The sequence below is a fragment of the Callospermophilus lateralis genome, chromosome 1 (genome assembly GCF_048772815.1).
Source record: "Callospermophilus lateralis isolate mCalLat2 chromosome 1, mCalLat2.hap1, whole genome shotgun sequence".
NCBI classification, from domain to species: Eukaryota; Metazoa; Chordata; class Mammalia; order Rodentia; family Sciuridae; genus Callospermophilus; species Callospermophilus lateralis.
Genome location: NC_135305.1, coordinates 105,447,941 through 105,472,699, shown reverse-complemented (window position 1 = coordinate 105,472,699; position 24,759 = coordinate 105,447,941). Strand labels below are relative to the sequence as shown.

Sequence of the window (24,759 nt, the reverse complement as noted above, 5' to 3'; positions counted from 1 at the left end):
TTCTTCTTCTTTCTTATTTCTTCTCTTTTAGCATAGGACCAAATTCAAACACGTGCAGGACCCCAAAGATAGAAAATGTAGCTTCTCCGGGTGAAAGGGGCCTCACTTTCTATCTAGCAACTCTATAAGTTCCTTCTCAGCCCCCACTTGTCCATGGATGGTAGAGATGATGACTTCAGAAGTGCTTAGTGAACAATGGTTGCATTGCCTGCAGGGCTTGTGGACTCAAGTCCTATCAGGAGAATGAGCTCATACAGTAGAGAAGCTGAAAAGAGACCCAGGCCATAAGATTTCCTGGTCACTACAACCTCTTGAGCCCTGAAATGTTGTAACTATTGAGTTCTGACTACAGGAGCATTTGGAACATTTAACATCGTGCAGACCACTGAAACTCCATAACTTTTAGTGCCTTGTGACTACTAGAGCATTTAGAAGTACACTGTGCAGTCTAGATGCCTTCTAGAACCTTGAAACTTTGTCATTATGTTTTCTTTTTAATTTTTTAAAATTAATTCATTTATTTAAAGTAGAATGCATTTTGATACATAGTACACACATGGAGCACAATTTCTCATTCCTCTGGCTGTACATGGTTCAGAGTCACTCCACTAGTATAACCATACATGTACATAGGGTAATAATGTCCATATCTTTCTACCACCATTGTATCCCCACAAAACCACCCCTTCCCTTCATTCTCCTCTATACAAACCACAGTTTCTTCATTCTATCCCCCATGCCACTATGGATCTGATAATCAGAGGAAACATTCTGCTTTTGATTTTGGAGGAATTGGCTTATCTTACTTAGCATGGTATTCTTAGCCCATCCATTCACCTGCAAATGCTATGATTTCATTCTTCTTTAAGGCTGAGTAATATTCCATTGTGTATATGTACTTCATTTTCTTTATCCATTCATCTGTCAAAGAGCATCTTGGTTGGTTCCACTGTTTACCTATTGTGAATTGAGCTGTAATTATGTTTTCAAAAGTAGCATTTAAAATACTTAAAAGAACTTGGAGAGTTTTACTGTCCAGTAGTGCAGCCACTAAGGCACTTCAATGTCACTTCACTGCCTTCTGTCTTACCAAATTTCTGATAAGAATCCCACAGTCCTTTAAATGATTCCATGTTTGTCAGTAAAGTATCATTTTGTTCTGGTTTTCTTCATCTATTTTCCTTCATCCTCGGTTTGTAAGTGCTCTTGTTGTGTCTGGGCATGGACTTCTTTGGGTTTTTTCCTATTGAGGTTTTCTAAGCTGTTTAAGTCTGTAGATTCATGTCTTTCATCACATTGGAAAAATTGAACCATACTTTCTTTCTGTGCTGTACTCTATCCTCTCATTTTACATCTCTGATGACATTAATACTAGCCCATCCCATAGGTCCCTAAAGCTAAATTCATGAAAAGTTACAAGAGCAGCAGTAGCAACAACAAACTTTCTTCTCTCCTTTTTTTTTTTTTTTTTTTGATCAAACTCTGTTGACGGATCATCCTGGGCACTGTACACATGGTGGCTCTCAGGGCCACAGTCTTGCTTTCACTGATCACTAAGGCCTACTTCTGTTCAGAGTCTGTGAAGATGGTTGTCACTTCTAGGTTTCTGGCTGCTACCCATAACCTCCTCTGAGGTGTGGACTTGCACGGACCCAAATATCCCACCTTCCCCCCAACTGCCCTGGGAGTTTCTATTTGGGCACACTTTATTTTACAAATTTTGGTATCCCTAGAACCCCAAAAAAGGGCAATTCCACATGGGTGTACTTGACTATTATGTCAGTAGCAACCCTGAGACCATTTAGCATCTCCAGTTCCCCAAGCCCATGTTCTGGCTCCCTGGGACCTCTGGCAGCATCCAGGAAGAGATTGGGGTACAGAGACTGCATGGCATGCAGTGAACCCAGCCACTGCTGCAAGCAGGCCCATCCTGCCCACTGGTCCACATCTTTCTTCCCTGAAGAGTCTATTGTGGAGATGATGCCACAGAACACTGCGGAATCTCTAGTGCCTTTCCTGATGTGTCTTCTCCAATGGCTACTACCCACCCTTTCTGCACACCACAGGGAGAGACCTGAAGACAGGCCAAAGCAATCCACTCAAATGGAATCAATTCTACAGTGGCTTCAAGGGAGAACCTCTGCCTGCACTTTGTCAAGGGGAGCGAGTCCTTGTCTATATCAGCTCAAGCCAAGTGAGTCACCATCTAAACTGGCTCAAGGCACAGGAGTATCTACCCTGAATAGGAGAGGGAGGCACAGTGGTCCAGGCCGTGGACTGGGCTCTTGCCCTTGCCCAGAGGCCTCCCTCTGTGGGCCCCTGTCTTTTTTTAAACCTGATTTTTTTTTTCAATAAATCTTTGGAAAATCCTTTTTTTCAAACAACTTGTGAAAATACAAATTTATTTTTTAAAAAATATTTTAATGACAGCAGAATGCATTACAATTCTTATTACACATATGCAGCATAATTTTTCATATCTCTGTTTGTATATAAAGTATATTGACACCAATTCGTGTCTTCATACATGTACTTTGAATAATGATGTCCATCACATTCCACCATCCTTACTAACCCCTGCCCCCTCCCTTCCCCTACCACCTCTCTGATTATCTAGAGTTTGTCTATTCCTCCCATGCTCCCCACCTCCCTACCCCACTATGAATCAGCCTCCTTATATGAGAGAAAATATTCAGCATTTGTTTTTGGGGGGATTGGCTAACTTCACTTAGCATTATCTTCTCCAACCCCCTCCACTTACCTGAAAATACCATGATTTTATTCTCTTATTGCTGAGTAATATTCCATTGTGTATATATGCCACATTTTTTTAACCCATTCATCCACTGAAGGGCATCTAGGTTGGTTCCACAGTTTAGCTATTGTGAATTGTGCTGCTGTAAACATTGATGTGTCTGTGTCCCTATAGTATGCTGTTTTTAAGTCCTTTGGGTATAATCTGAGGAGAGGGATAGCTGGGTCAAATGGTGGTTCTATTCCCAGATTTCTAAGAAATATCCATACTGCTTTCCATATTGGCTGCACCAATTTGCAGTCCCACCAGCAATGTATGAGTGTGTCTTTTCCCCCACATGGTCACCAACACTTATTGTTGTTTGTCTTTATAATAGCTGCCATTCTGACTGCAGTGAAATGATATCTTAGAGTAGTTTTGATTTGCATTTCTCTGATTGCTAGAGATGATGAACATTTTTTCATATGTTTGTTGATTGATTGTATATCCTCTTCTGAGAAGTGTCTGTTCAGGTCCTTGGCCCATTTATTGATTGGGTTATTTGTTTTTTTGGTGCTTAGCCTTTTTGAGTTCTTTGTATACCTTAGAGATTGGTGCTCTTTCTGATGTGTGAAGGGTAAAAATTTGTTCACCTCACAGATTATTTCTTTTGCTGAGAAGAAACTTTTTAATTTGAATCCTGCATCTAACAGAAGAAAAAAGAGGCCCTAATCTTCATCATGTGGGATTAGGCCCCAACTTCCTTAGTAAGACTCCTATAGTGCAAGAAAACAGAAATTTATTAAAAATCATGTCTGCTGTCCCAGAGAAGAGCAGGGCAGGGGAAAGTGTCCCAGGAAAAAGAGTCTCTGATGTCTGGCAGGTGAGGGCAGAGGAAAGTCCTGGTGGATCTAGATGGCTCCTGGCCAGAATCCACACAGAGAAGCCTGAGCCAGCTGGCTTGCCTCACTCCTACAGCTGTTTGAGTCCACTTCCTGACTGATGCCCTAGCCATGTCAGGATGCTTAGAGCTTGGGGTTTTCAGTTTATCCATTGGTCTGTCTCTCACGTGTGCAGGTTTACTGAAGCTACTCTGTTTTGGAACCTAGGGTGTCTGTGGCCTCCTCCCATTGGAGCCACTCTACTGGAGTGGAGCTCAAGAAAGCACTGCACACAGCAGCAGAGTTATTCAGGCAGGTCGCAATCCTCCTAGTGACCCCTCTCCAGCCCCAGGTTCTATCATGGGACTGTTCTGTCGAGGTGCCCTGGGAGGCCGAGCTGCCACCTTCTGCTATCCACCTATGAGGGTTGGGCTTCATGCCATTGGTGCCCAGGGTCCTGCTGGGAGGCCAGGATGGAAGGGGGTGTCTTCACATGGAGGAAGTGGAGAGGAATGGCAGGCACACTGGCATGTGCACGCCCTTCTGCTCTCACAGCTTGGCCTCTTCAGGCCACTGCTGCTCACAGGGCAGGGGAAAGGCAGGCTCACTGGTGCCCTTGTTGGGGTGGACACTGGGAGGATCCACTGTGGGGCCTGGGTGAGGCCCAGCCACATGATGACACACAGGCTTTGCCCAGAGCATGCAGCCTGACCCTGGCTTCTCTGGTGTTGGAGGATGAGGTAGGTAGCCATGGCCTCATCGAATCAGCGATTTGCCAAAGACTACCAGTCATTATAGAGGTTGTAACCCATGTCAACATCATGGTCAGATGGCGGGGTTAGGCTGCTTGGGGAGTGGCTCTCTGGGACGACTAGGTTAAGAGTCCTCACCCTGGCTCAGCTATGGGTGTCCCATTACCTGCTCCAGGGTGGGCCTCTGCGTGGAGTCCACTGTCAGGATTTGCTGGATGAGGCTGCGTGCTCCCTTGGATACATGTGGGGGAATGTTGTAGCTTGCCTGCAAGATCCACTCTGCAGCCCCTTAGTGGTGCTTGCCATGAGTGTTCTTTGCCCTGTGAGCATGAGTGACACCCAGGCTCCAGACATCTGTCGGGGCGCCTTTGAATCCCTTCCCCTGGATGACTTCAGGGGCACAGTACAGGAGAGTGTCCCTGAATTCGTTCAGCCCAGGCATGAAGCTGGTGCTCAGGCCAAAGTCAATGAGCTTTAGTGACCCCTGGCATCCACCACAAAGTTCTCTGGCTTCAGGTCCAGGTGTGCACATGACAGTAGTGCACAACATGCACCATCTCCCTGAACACTCTGTCTCCTCCGCTATGCCTCCATCCTTTGGGATGTGATGCCATAGCTGTCTTCCATCTGCATGCTCAATACAAGGCACATATTGTGGGTGGTCTCAATAACCTGAAAAAGCTGGATCACATTTTGGTGTTCCAGGGCATCAGCAAATCCCGTTCACACAGCACAGGTTTGTTCCCCTCTTTCTGGCACCACCTGCCCAAAGCCCCCTTCCCCAATGGCCCTCAGGACACGATAATGGTCCGTGACGGCCTTCTCATACCAGGAGCTGGGCCCCTGCACCACTACACTACTCTTGCTACTCTCTGCATATCCTAAACTGGAACATCCATGAAGAATGCTAGCTTAAAAAAAAAAAAATACTGACAAACCCAAACAAACCCGAAAACCAACAACCAAAAATCAAAACACAAACCAACCAACCAAACAAAAAACCCAAATCAAAAAACCAACAGCAAATCACCACAAAAACCAACCACCAACCACCAAACATGCTAACTATCTGGGAGTCCAACAAGTCACTGCCAGAGCTTCCAGTACTTATGGACAAAAACTCACCCACGCCACTCTCTTATATAGCTGGTGTTTGAGATTGTCTCACAGTGGCTCCTTGTGAAGTCAGAGCAAGAAATGACCCAGGCACCCCAGGTGTCATCTCATGTTGGGGCCTCCAGGACCTTTTTTGATTTTCATGATAAGAATAGGAAAGGACTCTGGAAGATAGGAAAGGACTCTGGAAGCTTTTTGTATCTGTGGGTCATGGAGACTGATATTTACATGTTTAGAGATTAAAACCAGTAGGATACTTCAATGGTTTTTTGAGTCTGAAAATCTGTAAGACCTTTCAACTTTCAAAGATCTCATCATATCTACACTCAAACTATTTAATTCCTCTTTCTTCCAACTCAGAATGATTGGGGTTTAAGGGATGGTAGCACTTCACTCATATTGTGATGCTGTAACAAAATGCTCTGGTCCCTAAGACTCTTCCAGAGCTAGGCATTAACACCTATGGGATTGAGAGGGTAGGAGCATTCATCATCATTTAACCAGGTTCTCATCAGATTTCTTGCTAGGAACCTAGAATGTGAAAAGTGGTGGGTTGATATATTCTAAATGATAAGGGAGAAAATATGGAAACCGAGAATCCAAGAACCAGCAAAAGTGTCCTTCCCATTAGTGGAAGAAATGGAGGCATTCCCACATACCTGGGTCCCATCCTGCTGCTATAACAAAACACCTTAGACTGGGTAATTTATTAATAATAGAAATCCCCTTCCCACCTTTCTGGAAACTGGCAAGTCCAAGATCAAAGGGGCTCGTTGCTATATTCTCACTTGATGGGAAGGCCAGAAGGGTTGACCACATTCTTTCAAGTCCTGCATTTTGTTTTGTTTTGTTTTGTTTTTTTTGGACATACTGGCCATTGAACCCAGGGCCTCAGGCATGTCAAGAAACTGCTGTACAAAACTGAAGTACTTCCCTAGCCCCCCAGATTTCCTTTATTTTTTTGGAAGATGATGTCTCTCTAAGTTGCTCAGACTGGGCTTCAATGTGTGATCCTCCTGCCTCGGGTCCGGAGTGGAGAGTCCATGTATGTTGAATGCCTCAGTGGCTGGAGGAGAAGGGTGCCTGGAGACATGTCCTGGAAGGTTGCTTCGTCTCTATGATCTTTGCTCCATCTTCTCTCTGCCCCTGCCTGTGCCTCTTTGCTGCCCTGAGATGAGCAGCTTTCTTCAACTGGGCCCCTCCCCCATGAGGGCTGCTTCATCTTGGGCCCAGAGCAATTGAGTCAGCCATCAGTGGTCTGAGACCTCTGAACCTGGGATCCCCAGCTAATTTTTTTCTCCTCTACGTTGTTCTTGTTGGGTGTCTTGGCCACAGCAATGGAAACGCTCACTAAAACACCATCATAAGCCACCATGCCCAGCCATATGTACTTTGTGTGTGTGTGTGTGTGTGTGTGTGCGTTAAGTGTATGTGCAAGGGGATGTGCTGGGAAGTGAACCAGTCCTTGTGCATGCTGGAGAAGCACTTTTAAGGTTCACGTCACATCCCTGTGGTTGGAGCCTCATGGCCTAACCACCTGCTCAAGGCCCACCGCTCAATTCCATTAAATTGAGACTCAACAGGAATTTTGGAGACAAGGACATTCCAACCACAGCACCCAATAAACAAGAGCCCAAGGAGTTGGTCCCTACTAGATGTGCCCTATGTGAGAGGAGTCCTTCAGGTTGATTAGGAACTCAGATCTCCATGAAGGCAGAAATATCTCTGGTAAAGCCTATTTATGAGAATTTAAAAAGCTAGTTCCACTTTTGTTTTCTACAACATATAAGAGAATAATGTAGCAGAAAACCCCAACTATATTCTATAGTATTGAACACATAGTGCATACACATGTTATATTGTGACATCAGCAGCAGCAGCTTTCTCTACACTACTGAAGTTGCCCTGCTGCAGATTTGCATCAGAGTGGTGTCCCTTTCCCATGTTAAATGGAATCCCCAATGGGAAGCACAAAGAAATACCTATAGACATATACAAAGTGAGAGATACAAGAATTAAAATGTTTCAGCACAAACATAAACAAAACAGGAGAGAAGATAGTCATGTATAGACATAAGTCACAATGAATCAAATCTTGCCCTACTCTCCTTATCAGGAAGCAAGCCACACCAAACCAAGAGTCCACCGGCTCTCCATATAAGAACACTAGCCAGGCTGATTCATGAGCTCACCCCAGCCCCTTATGACCCCCCATCATAGGTAATTATATCATAATAATAAAAGACTTTACCCTTAAGTGTGGAGTTTTGAACCTACACATGTCTTTGGGAAGTGAAGGACCAAGTATTAATCCATAACCTTCCCTGGTCCTACCTATCGGAGAGTTTTTACCAATAGGTGTTGACTTTTTTTCATATAATTATTTTATATCAATCCATATCATCATAAGTCTTTCTTGGTTTTCCAAGAAGTGCCTTTTTTAGGGACATTTGTATCTACGTTCATGATGGACTTGAGTCTGTCAATTTGGGGTTTTGTTCATGGCTTTAGTCTGGAACCGTCTTTAGTCTGGTTTCATGACTGGGTAATACCAGCTTCGTGAAATACATTGTAACAAATGTTTATATAAATTGGTATTAATCCTTCTTCAAATGTGTGGCAGGATTCTCCAGTGATATCACTTATATACCTAAAGATCTTTGTGGAGCTTTTCTCATTAGGAACTTAATTTTCTTGATAGTTACCCAGCCACCTAAAGGTTCCTGTTGTTGTGGTAGTTCCCGCTTCTCCAGAAATTGTCCACTTCATCCGTATTTTACGGGTTTGTACAGTATCACTGATGTTAAGTCTTCATGTTTATTTTCTTCCTTGTGCTGGTTTTGGGTTTATTTTGATCCTTATTTTCTGTTTCTGAGTGTGGAAGTTTAGATTATTGATTTGAGAACTTTCTACTTACCTAATGTCAGCATTTGATGCTATGAATCTCTCTCTAAGCAGTGTTTTCATTGCATCTACAAACTTGATATGATGTATTTTAATTGTTGTTCAGTTCTAGATATCTTCTCAGTTTTTCCCTTCAATGGTCAAAACATCTTAAAAAGAGAAAAATAGCCTCTTCCATTTACCCATATATTTGGGTTTTTTTCCCTCTATATCCCTGATGCCCACATTTCCTTCCAGTGTCAATATGAAGGACCAAGTATTATTTTTGTAACAATTTTTCTGGCTCTTAGCTTTGCTTTATATGAAGATGTATTTATTTTTCCTTCCTTTCTGAAGAATATTTTTGATATATGGGATTTTGGTTTCCCTAGTGGCTAGCTATACTGCAGGACAATAATTTTGCTACTAAGTACTTGCCAAGTGACTGGTTGAAATTGAAATACATTGTTAGAGTAAAATAGGCACCAAATCTGGTACTGAAAGAAAAAAAATATATATATATGTGGAAACAAATAAAATTAAACTTGAAGTATGTAACTAAAATTAAACCACCTATTTCTTTTTACTTTTTAAATGTTACTTCAAGGAAATTTTAAACTATGTGTGGCTCCTATTGTATTAGACATCATTGTGTATCTTTGTCAACACAGGCACATTTACAAATGGGTTGGGGAAGTTAAGCGTATGTGACTGTCACCTCCTCTGTCTTCCCAGGCTTCTTGCCTTTAGTTTGTCCAGTCATGAATTCTGAAATCACAGTATTGTTGGACTGATTGTCATCCGCAAATTGAATCACTACCTGAAAGCAACATCATTTTCCTCTCATTCTTTTTCATTAATTTAACTACTTCAGAAACAAACATGACCCAGTGTGCTATGAATAGATCTTATAAATCTTGTGAATTTCAGATTCACTTTCTCAGCCAATGAAAACAAAATATCAAAAAACCCTCTATTTCTCCTGGTGCTAATTGGACAGGATGGTTCCCTGCTGTCATTTTTGCAGGGAGCTGGATGAGCCAAGGGCAGGAGACTAGCAGGGCCTGTGCCCTGTGCCCCCTCCGCTGGATGGAGGCCTCTGCTTGTACCCTGGACTGGACCCCAGAAATGGACCCCAAGAGGCAAGGGAGTGGATCCCAGAAGGCAGCTCCACCTCTGAGAAGAGTGGCTTGAAACCCCTCAGTGCTGTTCTCTGTCCCTCATGTCCTATGCAGCAGTGGCTTGAACGTTATCACCTTCTCTGCAGTCACTGACTGAGAGAAAATAGCTCTGGCAATGTTTATTCAGTGTGTGCAGCCTGATAGCAAAATGCCTGCCCTGTGTTTGTCTGATTTATTTTCTTGATCTTTAGCCATTTAAAAAATAAACAAAACTGTCAATAAGAAATATATCTGAAGATTGGGTGTAGGTTGGGGATGGGGAAGAAGCCTAGGAGAGGAACATCTGTGCCCATTTGCTTTACTCCTACCAACAGAGATGGTGCTTTTTGCCCATTGTTGACTTTGAAGACACATACTTAAGGCTTCCCTGCTGAGCCCACAGGGAGCTTCCCTTCAAACCCAGTGATTAAGTGCATGAATCTGGTAGTTTTTCAAAGAAGGTGGAATAATTATAATCTACGAGCAACCCTTTGGGAAAAAGAAGATGAAAATGAGGAAGAAGAGCAAATATCACTAATCTCTTTCTCTGCAAATCTTGAGTTGAAAAGCAAAATAGATATGTTTCCTCTGACTTTGGCTTTGGCTAGATAATCTGTTCACACAGAAGCCCAGGACCCAGAACATAGCAGCCCCTGAGTTGTGTCAACAGAAGAACAAGTTGCAGAAGCAGTTGACAGGGTATGTCTGCCCTCCCTCAGATATACCAGAGGTTTGGCAGACTCCCAGAGGAACACCAATCAAGGCCCTGTCTCAACTTAGACTCTCCTTCACTCCACAGTGCACCTAGGACTGTTGCTTCTGGCACATGTCTACTCTCTTCTGAGACAAGCAGGGCCCAGAGACTCAGACCCACAGCAGAATGCCAAGGAGCAAGGCCAAGGCCATGGTAGAATGAGGATGTGTCATCAAGACCTGGGACTGAGCAGTACCATCCTTAGACAAGCCTGTGAAGGGACAGGGCAGTAAAGAGTAATACAGACACAAGGGGACAGGACTAAGCTTGAGTCCTCATACTTCGACAAGAGAGCTTGACTCCAGTGTGCTATGAATAGATCTTATAAATCTTGTGAATTTCAAATTCACTTTCTCGGCCAATGAAAACAAAATATCAAAAAACCCTCTATTTCTCCTGGTGCTAATTGGACAGGATGGTTCCCTGCTGTCATTTTGCAGGGAGCTGGGTGAAGGTAGGGAAGAAAGCAGCTCAGAATCTCCAAGTCTTTGGAGCTTAGCTACTGATGCTTTCTATGGAACAGCTGCAGCCAAGCCTGGGTAGGAGAATGTTAAAGGCCTGAGACAGCTCTGGTCTGCTGCTGTCTTCTCACAATGGTGGTCAGACTAATAGCTATGTGTTGGCATCATGGGGCTCACAGTAAGGAAACAAGGTCGTGCAGACTGTGCATGGTATAAAAAAAAATGTAAACTCCATTGTAAAAAAAAAAAAAGAAGAATTATTGTTAACTAGAGAATGAAAATTTTATTTAAAATTTTGCTCGCTAAAAATACTTTATCACTCAAACCATTTTTTCTAAAACGAGTATAATTCTAAAGTAAAAGGACAAAACATTTGTCCTAATTCCATCGTTTTTAGTGATCATACTGGTTGGTTTGTTGATGTCTGGATTTTTTATCCCACCATTGTCCACAGGCATATAACATATATGTTTTTTTCAACATGGGATTGAACCCAGAGGAGCTCTGCCACTGAGCTATGTCCCCATCCCTTATATGTTTTTATTTTGAGACAGGGCCTGGCTAAGTTGTTGAGGCTGATCTCAAACTTGTGACCCTCCTGCTACAGCCTCCTGAGTAGCTGGGATTACAGGTATTTACCACTATACCCAGTGGCACATGCTATTTTTACATCATCATAATTATCCTATATATAGTTAAAAGTTTTTTAATTTATTTACAAAAGGTGCTAGATGACACAGAGGTCTGTATTTCTACATAGGCTTCATGATTTGTCAGTTATGGATTTTAAAGACTTTTACAACATGCAGTGATTTAGACAGTTTTCCCTGCTGCTGGACATTTTAGAATTCTTCACATAAATACAATGACTACTGTTGTGTTTATATTTTTCCTTCCTTTGGATTGTTTTCTGAAGATAAATTGTTAAAACAGAGACTTAACACAAGTTGCTACAAAGATAAAGTGATTTTTGTTCTGTATTTTGGTATATATTTCTACATTTCTTTCCAGTTAAAACCAGTAAAAAGTGTGCCATGTCTCATTTTCATTGCAACTTTATCAGCCCCAGATGATATATTTTTACATATTTTTGCTAGTTTTAATGTTTTCAGAAGCAATGTAATTTTTATTTTTAATTTGTTTTTAGTTCTTATTAATATTATTTTTTCAGCTCCTCCTTGAGTGATATGATCACACATACCCTGAATAAAGGCAAATGCTTTGAAGTAAAAGTATGTGATTAATTTTGTTTGGCTGGGCTTTCAGCATCCTAAATCAAGAGTAATCATTTTAAAAGTGTTCTGTTTTCCACTGCAAATATTATTTTGTTCATCAATTTCCATATTTTCTTCTGATATTTTTTTATTAAATATTTAAATTTATTTATACCATCACATTCCATGCAAGAGAAAATGCTTTTATAAAATGCATTCAAATAATTAAAGTCTAAGGCCAAAGCAATGGGAAGGACAATTGTGCACCTCTTGTGGTCCTTATTAATTGGTCCACATGCACACACATCTCCGACCAGCTGCCTTTGTCTGGCTTGTCAGAGGACATTAGCTGAGACTGATTCTGAATCCACTTCCTGGCTCCCAAATGGACATAGTCACTAAGAAAGAAAGAAAGACTCATTTATCAGAATAAAAACTTCGCTGCGTAAGTGAGGATTGTGCAAGGCATATTTTATGCATCATTATCTGGGCCTGATTAGCAACGATGGAGATTGGTCCTCAATTTTAACAATCAGCGGAAAAGAACCTTCAGCTTTCACTAAAGAGAGACAATTGCCTTAGACATGTCTCTGTGTTTTCTGCACAATAGGAAAATAGAGGCAATAGCCCTTGCAAAGACAGCTCTCAAATTGTTTTGGCAGCAGTTGTCTCACGGATGCCATTGTCCCCTTGACGCAAATCAAGCACCACCCCGCTCTCCTGAGCAGGCGGGCTGACATCTTCTGGGACACTCTGAGCCACAGGGGGCTGTATTGTGCCTCTTGGGCTCAGAAATGGCCAGGTCACCTGGTTGGCAAAGCCCAAGCTTTGGAGCAGGTACACCTAGCTCTGAATGCTGGTGTGACTTTGTGCAGGTCTCTGTGGCTCACTGTATATACTTTCCTATCTGTACAATGATGATAACAACACTACCTATCTCATAAATTGCTTGTGAGGATTCTAATAAGATAATGTATACTAAAGAGGATTGTTCAGGGCTTGGCATGAGACGGTCACCTGCTCTGAAACAAAGGCTTTCCAGGCCATCTCCTCCTATTGGGTCTCAGAGGAGGCAGTTGGGGAAGAGCATGAGAGGCAAGGATAGGAGCTCTTGTACTGTTACAGTGGCTACATGTTTGCTATCACCTTTGCCATTATCTTCATGCTCCCAGTGGCAGGCCAGGGAAGCAAAGCTCTGTGAGTGACATGATCAGCCCTCTCCCTCGTGCTCCTGTCCCCTCCATCACCTGCCCAGTGCAAGAATTAATCCAGAATAAAAGCATGGCAAAGGAACAGATCAAAGAATACATGAAAGCCCCTTATTATAGAGGAATGGCAAGTCTGTCCTTTTTCAGAATTTGGCAGGTAGGTCACCGCTAGGGACGGCACAGATGAAGGTATGAGCTTAAAAAGTTGACAGGGCTTCTGGAAACCACCCAAGGAGCTTGAAATGTCCTCCGCAAGGTTCTCTTGACAATGTGAGCTGCATGGCCATGCCCTGTGCCAGAGCCTACAGCCTTCATCACTGGGGCCCTGAGGGTCACTGAGAGAAAACCCAAGTGCTCAGGGACAGCTTAACACGTAGGAATGAGCTGGACCAACTCCTGGCTACCATATTACATGTGCATACTGGGGATTCATATTCCTACTCCTTATTACCAGGGGCTAGGTATAGGTGACTGCTGCTGGGTGACACAAGTATGCAAGCATATCCCATTGCACATGAACTTGTTTTGTGCAGCAGAATTTTTTTTTAATTTTATTTATTTTTTTATTTCAGATTTTTATTTTTTTTGATTTATATATGATAGCAGACTGTATTATAATTCTTATTACACATATAGAGCACAGTTTTTCCTATCTCTTATATTTACACCAATTCATGTCTTCATACCTGTACTTTGGATAATAATGATCATTACATTCCACCATCACTAATATCCTCATACCCACTCCCGTCCCCTCCTACCCCTCTGCCCTATCTAGAGTTCATCTATTCCTCCCATGCTCCCGCTCCCTATCCCACTATGAATTAACCTCCTTATATCAGAGAAAACATTCAGCATTTGGTTTTTGGGGATTGGCTAATTTCTTTTTTTTATTATTATTAGTTTTTCAAAACATTACATAGCTCTTGACATATTGTATTTCATACATTTGATTCAAGTGGGTTATGCACTCCCATTTTTACCCCGTATACAGATTGCAGAATCACATCGGTTGCATATCCACAATTTTACATACTGCCATACTAGTGTCTGTTGTATTCTGCTGCCTTTCTTATCCTCTACTATCCCCCCTCCCCTCCCCTTCCCTCCCATCTTCTCTCTCTACCCCATCTACTGTAGTTCATTTCTCCCCCTTGTTTTTTTCCCTTTCCCCTCACTTCCTCTTATATGTAATTTTGTATAACAATGAGGGTTTCCTTCCATTTCCATGCAATTTCCCTTCTCTCTCCCTTTCCCTCCCACCTCTTGTCCCTGTTTAATGTTAATCTTCTTCTCATGCTCTTCCTCCCTGCTCTTTCTTAGTTGCTCTCCTTATATCAAAGAAGACATTTGGCATTTGTTTTTTAGGGATTGGATAGCTTCACTTAGCATAATCTGCTCTGGTGCCATCCATTTCCCTGCAAATGCCATGATTTTGTCATTTTTTAGTGCTGAGTAATACTCCATTGTGTATAAATGCCACATTTTTTTATCCATTCATCTATTGAAGGGCAAATAGGTTGTTTCCACAGTCTAGCTATTGTGAATTGTGCTGCTATGAGCATTGATGTGGCAGTATCCCTGTAGTACGCTCTTTTAAGGTCTTTAGGGAATAGTCCGAGAAGGGCAATAGCTGGGTCAATTGATGGTTCCATTCCCAGCTTTCCAAGGAATCTCCATACTGCTTTCCAAATTGGCCGTGCCAATTTGCAGTCCAACCAGCAATGTACAAGTGTACCCTTTTCCCCACATCCTCACCAGCACTTGTTGTTGTTTGACTTCAGAATGGCTGCCAATCTTACTGGAGTGAGATGGAATCTTAGGGTGGTTTTGATTTGCATTTCTCTGACTGCTAGAGATGGTGAGCATTTTTTCATGTACTTGTTGATTGATTGTATGTCCTCCTCTGAGAAGTGTCTGTTCAGGTCCTTGGCCCATTTATTGATTGGGTTATTTGTTATCTTATTGTTTAATTTTTTGAGTTCTTTGTATACTCTGGATATTAGGGCTCTATCTGAAGTGTGAAGAGTAAAAATTTGTTCCCATGATGTAGGCTCCCTATTTACCTCTCTTATTGTTTCTCTTGCTGAGAAAAAAACTTTTTAGTTTGAGTAAGTTCCATTTGTTGATTCTTGTGCTATGGGTGTCCTATTAAGGAATTTGGAGCCCAACCCCACAGTATGTAGATTGGAGCCAACATTTTCTTCTATCAGACGCAGAGTCTCTGTTTTGATATCAAGCTCCTTGATCCATTTTGAGTTAACTTTTGTGCATGGTGAGAGAAAGGGATTCAGATTCATTTTGTTGCATATATATTTCCAGTTTTCCCAGCACCATTTGTTGAAGATGCTATCCTTCCTCCATTGCATGCTTTTAGCCCCTTTGTCAAATATAAGGTAGTTGTAATTTTGTGGATTGGTCTCTGTGTCCTCTATTCTGTACCATTGGTCCACTGTTTTGGTACCAGTACCATGCTGTTTATGTTACTATTGCTCTGTAGTATAGTTTGAAGTCTGGTATTGCTATATTGCCTGATTCATTCTTCCTGCTTAGAATTGTGCAGCAGAATTTAAAATTGGACTTCGGGCTGCAGACTGAACGGCACTTTGTGTGATTTGGGTATTGCTAACACTTTGGGATCACATGCACACACATACCCCAAATATACCAAATACCACATACAAACCACATCACATACAACACATTCACCCCATATATGCACACATGCCGCATACACATCTCCAATACACACATGCTCACATATACACTCATACCATACATATGCACATACACATCATTCACAAATACACAATCTGTCAGTAGTTCCAAGGGCAATGGTGGGCTAAGCAGTACGTGACTGCTTGAATTTGATGAACTGTCCCATTCTCAAATATTTCTAGAAAGGAGTTCATTAAATCAATACTGAGTGAAGTAAATAAGTGCTTTTTCTTACTCTTTGGACTTCCCTAGATCTGAGAAAGCTATAATAGTCTTAAATAATGATGAAGAACTATTCATTACTGGACAATTACATAAGACCTTGGCAGAACTTGATGAAGACCTGGAAGGTAAGAGCCACCAACCTACTATTTTGGTGGTATACTATGTGGCCATGTCTGTTGAAGTTTAGTATTTCTGAGTACACTTTTGTATAAGTACCCAGGGAAGAAGTCTTCAGAGGGTTTTACAGCATCATCCTAGAGATAGGACTTGAGGGCTGAACTCTCAGGAGGTCTTGAACTTGAAGGTTGAACTGGACTTGAGGACTGAGCTCTCAGGGGAGCATGGTTTTTAATGGACATCTTCCATCAGGGCTCCAAGCAGTACATGGAAATGTCCGAATGACTGCTTAAGATGTGCTTAATTAATGTGCTCTGATTAATACTAATTTTGCACATTAAAAAGTATCCCATACACATTTAAGAAAATGAAAAGGTCTGGATAGGGAAACAGATGGTGCACAAAGATAAATAGATGTTTTTATTAAAACTTGTAACCCTTTACTTGCTAAAAAGGAAAGGCACAAAGTTTTGTCCATTAGACCCATTTATATAGGAGCATCCCATGGAATGTTTTATTCTGTTGCTATATGGGGGGCAGGGAATAATACTATTAAGGTCAGGGCAGGTGCAAATAATTTCAGTAAACAAATAAAAAAATCTTTCAAACAAAAGAGCTATGTTACTTTCTCTAAGGCACAAATTGAAAGTAAACTAGAAATTTTATGTTGCTGATGCCTTAAAACAAGAAAGAGGAAACAGATTATAAAACTGATCAGTAGTTGCGTCCAACTTGCTTTCCAGTTTCTTTCCCAGCTATGATTGACGTAGCTGTACAGTGTCCCACAATCTTTGAACACATGACCCACTGCCTCACTCAGCAGTTAGAAGAGTTGATGACTCTGTGGAACATAGGCTTGGTCATTCTCTCTTTAAGAAGTTAAAGCTAGAGCAAGTTTTGTATGTCTTGCCATGCTCCTGGTGGGAACAGGAAATGCAGAGGTCAAGTTCACTTTCATGCTTCTGTGTTGAAAATAGATTTTTCCAGAAACTTGGATTTAGAAATCTATTTCTTGTTGAACAGCATTGACAAAATGTTATAACTGAACAATTACCTGGAAGCATCATTGATCTGCAAACAGATCTTTTGTAGTTTATGAAAGTTGAAATTCTGTCCCCAGGTAATGTAGATTACAAATAAAAAAAATTTTAACACAAGTGTAAGTAGTTTACTCAAAGTCACCCTAGGGAAGTCAAAGTCATGGTCATGATTAGATCATCAGTATGGTGATTGTGCATGCCGTGTTGACCAGTGACTTGCATTTGTCTTTCTTTCAGAAATGGAAGAGAGTTATGAAACAGACACTAGCTCACTAACCAGCTCCACAAATGGTGTGTCCCACCACAGTATGCAGGATGCCATCATCCCCAGCAGTGATGCAGATTCCATCCCAGTGACGTTCATTGGGGAAGTTTCAGATGATCCTATAGATTCAGGACTGTTTTCCAATAGAAACAACAATGCTGGTTCTTTTGACATGGGGAGCATTGCCTGCAGGAGAGACCCCCAGGCCTCATTTCAGGCTGGGCACAGCCAGCCTCATGAGAGGATGAGGGAAGAAGCTCCTGACCCCTGTACTCCTTCCTATGACCTCAGAAAGGAAACCCAATCCAGTACCTCTCAAGATGGGAATTTCGTTGAAAGAGGGCCCAAGGTGACTTCTTTCATTTCAAAACTTCAAATAGATGGCCTAAATGCAAAGGAGAAAGGGAAAGTGCCTGTTCTAGCTTACAGTGAGACAACACATCCTGCCCAGAGGGTGAATTTACAGCCAAAAAGTGAAAAGGAAAGCAACGGAAAAACCACTGTCTCAGCACCACCATCATGGTATCAGCAAGGCCAAACCCCCAGGGGAAGTTACGGACTGAAGTGCGGCCTCACTACCTACAAAATTGTTCCTCCCAAGTCAGAGATGAGATGCTATGACAGAAATGTGTCCCTCTCCACAGGCGCCATTAAGATTGATGAGCTGGGGAACCTAGTGAGCCCCCATGTGAACAGCAGCAGGACCATACCCATCTCATCATCTGTTATTGAAACAGAAGCTCAACCCATTGGGAAAGTCAAGGAGTTCTGGAGGTGCAGCTCATTGGAGAAGCAGCTGAACCAGCCCACAGATTGCTCAGCCAGGAGGAACCCCTCCACCACCACCACCACCATGCCAGCCAAGCCACAGCCCAATAACAGACTCCAGGTGGCCCCAACATTGACTGCACCCCAGCAGCAGGCTGGCCCCCAAGAATGCAGGACACACCTGGAAGAGGGGAGTAGCCGACCACCCTCCTCAGTCACTTGTCACATGAAAGTGCCAGCAGCTAACACCACAGAAGTCACATTCCTCAAACCTCAGAGAAGAACATCCAGTCAGTATGTGGCCTCTGCGATTGCCAAGCGAATCGGACCTCCCAAAGTCCATACTGATGTGGTGAGGCAGCACAGTAATGTGGAAAAGTGTCATGTGGGTAGAGCACCAAAGCTACCAGGGGAGCCTGTCACTGTGAAGCATGACACAGCCCCCAAACTGTACTCAGAGGCACGAGGACATACACACGAGGCAAAGCAGCCTGGCGTCAGCCTTCCCAGCAATGTTGGGGGAGAGTCAGCCGCGGGAGCCCAGCCTAGAGGGGAGGTCAGCAGCACATGTGGGAAGTTGTCTACTCAAGACTGTCCTGCCACTGTCCACAGAAGCTCTTATTTCCCACTAGTCAGATCTTCCCAGAAGGATCATGTTTCTGTGGGACAGAGCTGTGGTTTCAATGAAAAGCAAGGCGCGAGTAACCAAAAGACCAGCTCAGCATCTGACCCTGGGCTCACACTGGACAGGGCACACCCGCCCCCTCCACGCCTGGCAGATGCTCAGAGCTCCAGCAGGGCACTGGTGAATGGCTATACAGGGGCCCCAGACAAAAGCAAGCCTCCTGACTCTCCCAAAGTGCCCAGCACTAGTAGCCACATTGTCCTAGAAATGGAACAAAAACCCAATTCATTATCTACAGATGTGCATGAAACAGATGGTACATTGCCACCCAGCATTTTTGGGCCAAAGAAAAAATTTAAACCTGTTGTCCAGAGGCCAGTTCCAAAAGATACGTCCTTGCACAGCGCCCTGATGGAAGCCATCCACTCTGCAGGAGGGAAGGAAAAACTCCGCAAGGTGAATGCAGTGGCCATGGGGGAAACAGGTGAAGGGAGATCCTGACCAGAACACCCACACCTGTCCTAGATTTTTATAAGAGGATCATAGGAGAGACAGGAAAAGCATAGCAGTAAGGATTAACACACAGGTTTAATTTTTAACTAGAATGTCTGTCTCCTCCTTTCCTCACGATTATTTGAATAGAACTAGTAAAGAGGCCAAAATGAATGTGTTTTGGTTTTTCAGGCTCAAACATGAGAGTAAAAGATGTCAGTCGATGAATGTCTATCCACCCAGCAGGAGAAATAGAGATGCTGTATGGTGGGACCCTGCACATATTGGACTTCAAACATTGTGTGTTAGTCACCTTTCTAGTACTGTGACATAAAACCTCAGATACCCAACTTAAATAAAAGACAGGTTTATTTTGGCTCACAGATTGGAGGTTTCAGTTTATAGTCAGCTGGCCTATTACTTTTGGACCTGTGGAAAGGCATCACATTATGGTGGGAGTACATGGTGGGGCAGATTTGCTTACCTGATGGCCAGGAAGCCAAAGGAGAGAATTAGAGACCAGCATCTCATATATCCTTGAAGGCCACTCCCCAATAACCTAGGACATCCTACTAGGCTCCACATCCTAATGATTCCCCCACTTTCCAAGCTGAGGACCAAGCCTTTAACACATGAGCCTCTGGAACATTTAAGACCCAAATTATAGCATACTGAAGTGGGCAAATAAAAAATCCAGACAACACCACTGCTTTATTCTGCAATCCTGTGTTGTTTAGCAATGGAGATACAATCTAAGAACTGTGTTGCTTGTTGATATCATCATTATGCAAACATCATGGAGTGTGCTCACACAAACCTGTATGGTATAGATAAGTCACTAGACATGGCCTCTTGCTGCATCAAGAGACATGGTAGGTTGGGCATGGTGGCACACATCTTAATCCCAGCAGTATAGGGGACTGAGGCAGGAGGATTGTGAGTTTAAAACTAGCCTCAGCAAAAGTGAGGCCCTAAGCAACTCATTGAGACCCTGTCTCTAAATAAAATACAAAATAGAGCTGGGGATGTGGCTCAGTGGTCGAGTGCCCCTAAGTTCAATCCCTAGTACCATGAAAAAAAGACATGGTAGACACAAGGTGTGTGAGACTGCTCCTGATGTAACATGGCACATTGTATACAAAACATTATTCTACAAATAGGAGTTTGCTGTAATCATAAAAATTATAGTATAGTAAATACATAAATCATAACTTAGTCATTTGTTATTATTATCAAGAATTATGTGCCATGTGTAATTGTACATACTATCCTTTTATATGACTGGCAGCACATAGATTTGTTTATAGCAGCATCACCCAAATGTGTGAGCAAAGGCTACAGGATGGCAAGGTGCCTACAGTGTCACTAGGCAACATGAATTTTTCAGCTCTGTAATCTTATGGGACCAATGTTGTACATGTGATCCATTCTTGACTGAACTGTTATGTGGCACATGACTGTATTAGTAGCATCAGCAGGTTGTAACTCTCCAATAGCAAAAGAAGCAAATTTATGACATTCTTCTTCCATTATCTAAGCATTTAATATGTCAAAAATATTGCCTGTGAAGCTAACACTATGATTGGGTATAATTTCCTCCAGTTTGCAGATAAGGAAACTGAGATTCAGTAAAGCTAAGTGTCCCAGCCCAGTGCCACATACTCATTAGCAGGGACCCAGGATTCTTATTCAGGTAGGCAGGAAATCACCACACATCTCAGCCTTGGGAAGACAGGACAGATAACAGGTGTGATCTGTCATTAAGAGGCAACATTTGATGCTACCCCAAATATACAATATTTTATTCTTTTTAACATGTCTTTGACTTTGAATGAGGTTGTGTCCTGGTAAGTCCATGCAAAGTTGAAAATATTGGAAATTAAAAATGCATTTAATACACCTTACCCAGCACACATCATAGGGTAGTGTAGCCTACCCTAAATGTGCTCAGAATATTTAGGTTGGCCTCCATTTGGGCAAAATCTTCTATTTCATAAAGTGTATTGAATATCTCATGTAACTTATTAAATGTTTTACTAATGTAAAAAGAAACTGGTCTTCTGATATACTTTCATAACATGATAAAGTTGAACTATAGTAAGTTGGAGTCCTTTTGTATGCACCTTTTAGCAGACAGGGAATTGATCTTAGAGGCCTCAACTGATCTGCAGTATTTTCTTTCAAGCTGTTTCACAGTTAATATTTCTCCATCTTTGGAGTGAAATGTGTTGACACTATTAATATTCTAGACTGCAGAACACACTTTGGAGGGAGGGCCAAAGAAACCATCCTATACGGAGGCAGAGAGTGAGCGATCAGCCCTGCTTGCCGCCATCCGTGGGCACAGCGGTGCCCACAGCCTGAGGAAGGTAAGAAAGAGCATGGTGAGATGGGTGCCAGTGCCTACCCCTCCTTCCCCACCAGCATCCTATGTAGATGGCATAGAAACTGCTGTTATTCCAAGAGGGTGGTGATCCAGCTTCAGAGCAGCCAACCCCTCCTGCTGGGCACATTGGCACTGGAGGCAGGCACGCTACTACTTGAGGCTGGGGCAGCCACTGCACAAGAGACTTGAGACTACCCAGAGGTTCTCCCACCCTCTTCCAAAAGCATAACCCCTGCCTGCACCTAGCATAGGGCACTTTTCCAAGTTCCTTCTGGTACCCTCATGGCTTCAGGGCTTTGATAACCAGGCAGCATACAACTGCACACCTGCTGGAATGAATAAAGTGCTGGTTTTTGCATAACTGCAGGAACAACATGGTCTTGAGTTTAGGGCAGCATGGTATCACCCATGGCTTCCACACGGAGAATTCAAAGAACGACATAACTTACTACTCAGAGGGTTCTGAGTGTGTGTCTTCCCCACCCTCCAAACTGGTCAGATTTGTGTTTCTAGCCCCTGTTTCTTTCCTCACATGCCAAGAAAAGTTACGAGATCAGAAAGTTCTCAGCAAGACATCACTGCCAAATCCTGGTCCCTGTGATCTGTGACTTGGCAGGACACAGGGACAAGTGTCTAAGCCTTGGGCAGAGAGACTTCTTGGGCTTAGAACAGAAAAGCCGTCTGAAGTCTAAGGGTAAGACAGTAAGCTGTGCATTGCCCTCTTGAAAAGGACCTGTATAGACACTGACACTATCTTTTTGAGGCTGCTATAACAAAATGCCATAGGCTGGGTGGCTTATAAACAATAGAAGTTTATTTCTCATCAGTAGATTTGTTGCCTGGTGAGGGATTATTTACTGGTTCATAGATTGCAACTTCTTGCTGTGTCTTCACATTGTGAGGGTCAAGGGACTCCCTGGGGTCTCTTTTATAAGGTCACCAATCACATTCATGGGGGCTCCACCCTTTGACCTCATCACCTCCCAAAGGTCTTGCCTCCTAATGTCAACACCTTGGGGATTAAGAGTTCATACATGAAAATTTGGGGGGCCATAGATACTCAACCTTTAGAACAATCATTTAAATGTCTCATTGTTAGGTGTCCTCCTCTGCCTCTGAAGAGCTCCAGAGCTTTCGAGATGCTGCGCTCAATTCACTGGGTGTGGAAAATTCTCAACAAGAAGACCATGGCCTTCCACCCCCACCGGCCCTGCCACCACCTCCCCCACCGAACTCCCAGGCTCTCTCTGCATCAAGGACATCTTCTAGGTTCAGCTCAGGAACCCTCAGCAACCCAGTGGATGCCAGGCAAGCCTTGATGGATGCCATCCGCTCTGGCACAGGGGCTGCAAGATTGAGAAAGGTGAGTGCTGTGTGGGGCCAGAGAAAGGGAGCCTGCCTGTGGGAGAGCCTCAGGCCAGTCAGATGTGGGTAGGTGAGAGCTGGCCCCAGAGAGCAGGCTAGCTTCCTGCATGTTCACTGCCTGCCCAGCCCTTGGCTCCTCAGCAGGTGAAGGTCAAACCCCACTTCCAGCCCCCACCTGAACTCACAAGTGTACTGGTCTATGGACAGGCTAGAGAAGATGATTCACTATGGGCTCCACAGAGCTCACGTCACAGACAGCCCTCCGCCCTCAGTGAGGCTTGCTAGCACACTCCTCTTCCTTGCTTCTTTCCTCTCCTCTTTTCTTTATTTCTTCCTTTTCCTTCTAATATCCTTCTCTGCCTTCCTCCCTCTTCCTTATTCCCTCTTTTCCTTTTTCTTTCCTTCCTTTCTGCCTATGTGCCTCCCTCGGTTCCTTCTTCCTTTCTCCTCTTTCTTTCTGCCCTTCTTCATTTTTTCCTTCCTTCCTCTTCGCTCCCCGTCTGCCTATCTTCTTTTCTCTTTCTCCCAGCATAATGCCTAATTGTGATCTAATTTAAAGTCTCCTAGGCTGAGCATTCTTTTCCCCAGTTCCTCTTTCTGTACAGTTTGATGCTGGTCTTCAAGTCAGTTGCCCACCTGGTCTCAGTGGAATCTCTGGCTCCTGCAATAGGATTCAGAAATTAAGGAACACTTGGACCAGATGGCTTCTGAGATGTGTTTCAACTCCAAAATGGTTCTGTAAATGCATTGACCCTTGATTCCTGCACATTCTTGCTGGTTTTGGAATTATGCTAATAATAAGGAGTTTGGGTGTGTTTTTCTATTTTTTGAGAGGTTATTTATATATACTAAGCTTATGTTTTCTCTCAAGAGGTCAGAGCTAAAGATTATTTTGAATTTTATATAAAATGAACAAGGCTCACAGGAGTCAAGTGTCTTGGCTTTGGACTAAGCACTGAAGGTCTTTGACATTAGGTAACAAGCTGTTTGCTCTATAGAGAGCAGGTCACTCAGAAAATAGGATGTGGGCCCCCTGCACTGCTGTGCCCATTAACAAGGCAGACTTCTCCACTTATTTCACACATAGGAACCTGAGGAGACAGAGGAGAGGACTGCCCAGGCAACATGACTGTAAAGGCTGTCCCTCCTTGATTAGGGCTCTGTGGGTGCTCAGAGGTCGTAGCTCTGTTTCCCTGTTCAAGAGCTGCTTGGATGCCCAATGACTGTGGCTTTCCATGCCCCCCAGATGGCATTTGTGCCAGCTCTCAGGTCAGTTCCCCAGGGCTCATCCTGATTTGAGTGTGAGGCATTCATGCCAGTGTATGTCTGGCCCTGATTAGGAACACAAGCCATCATCTGTCCAGGAGGCCAGCCAGTCTTCCATGGAAGCACACCTCACCCCAGGATACTGGGGAAACACATCCTTAACTGAATGGCAGTGAAACACCCCAAATCTCATGCCATCTCCTCAGAAGGGGGAAAAATTAAAAATTATTCAGGGCTTTCTGAGTTTATTTGTGCTTTGTGCTTCCCTCTTCTATGGGATATATACATCAATGACCTCACATGCTTATTTACAGTGACGAGAAGTAAAG

The 24,759-nt window shown here is 43.2% G+C and overlaps 1 protein-coding gene across 8 annotated transcripts in view; it reads left to right on the top strand.

Moving 5' to 3' along the window:
• Cobl (cordon-bleu WH2 repeat protein) overlaps positions 1–24,759 on the top strand; it is a 288,719-nt gene that overhangs the window by 250,229 nt on the left and 13,731 nt on the right. For 7 of the 8 annotated variants that reach the window (XM_076837019.2, XM_076836990.2, XM_076837008.2 and 4 more), the window contains 4 exons: positions 16,134–16,231; positions 17,501–19,377; positions 21,663–21,782; positions 22,899–23,162. In XM_076837019.2, the coding sequence (XP_076693134.2) occupies positions 16,134–16,231; positions 17,501–19,377; positions 21,663–21,782; positions 22,899–23,162 (2,359 nt within the window). Of the gene's footprint in view, positions 1–16,133; positions 16,232–17,500; positions 19,406–21,662; positions 21,783–22,898; positions 23,163–24,759 lie in introns of those variants that run through there. The other variant, XR_013089036.2, reaches the window with a different exon arrangement.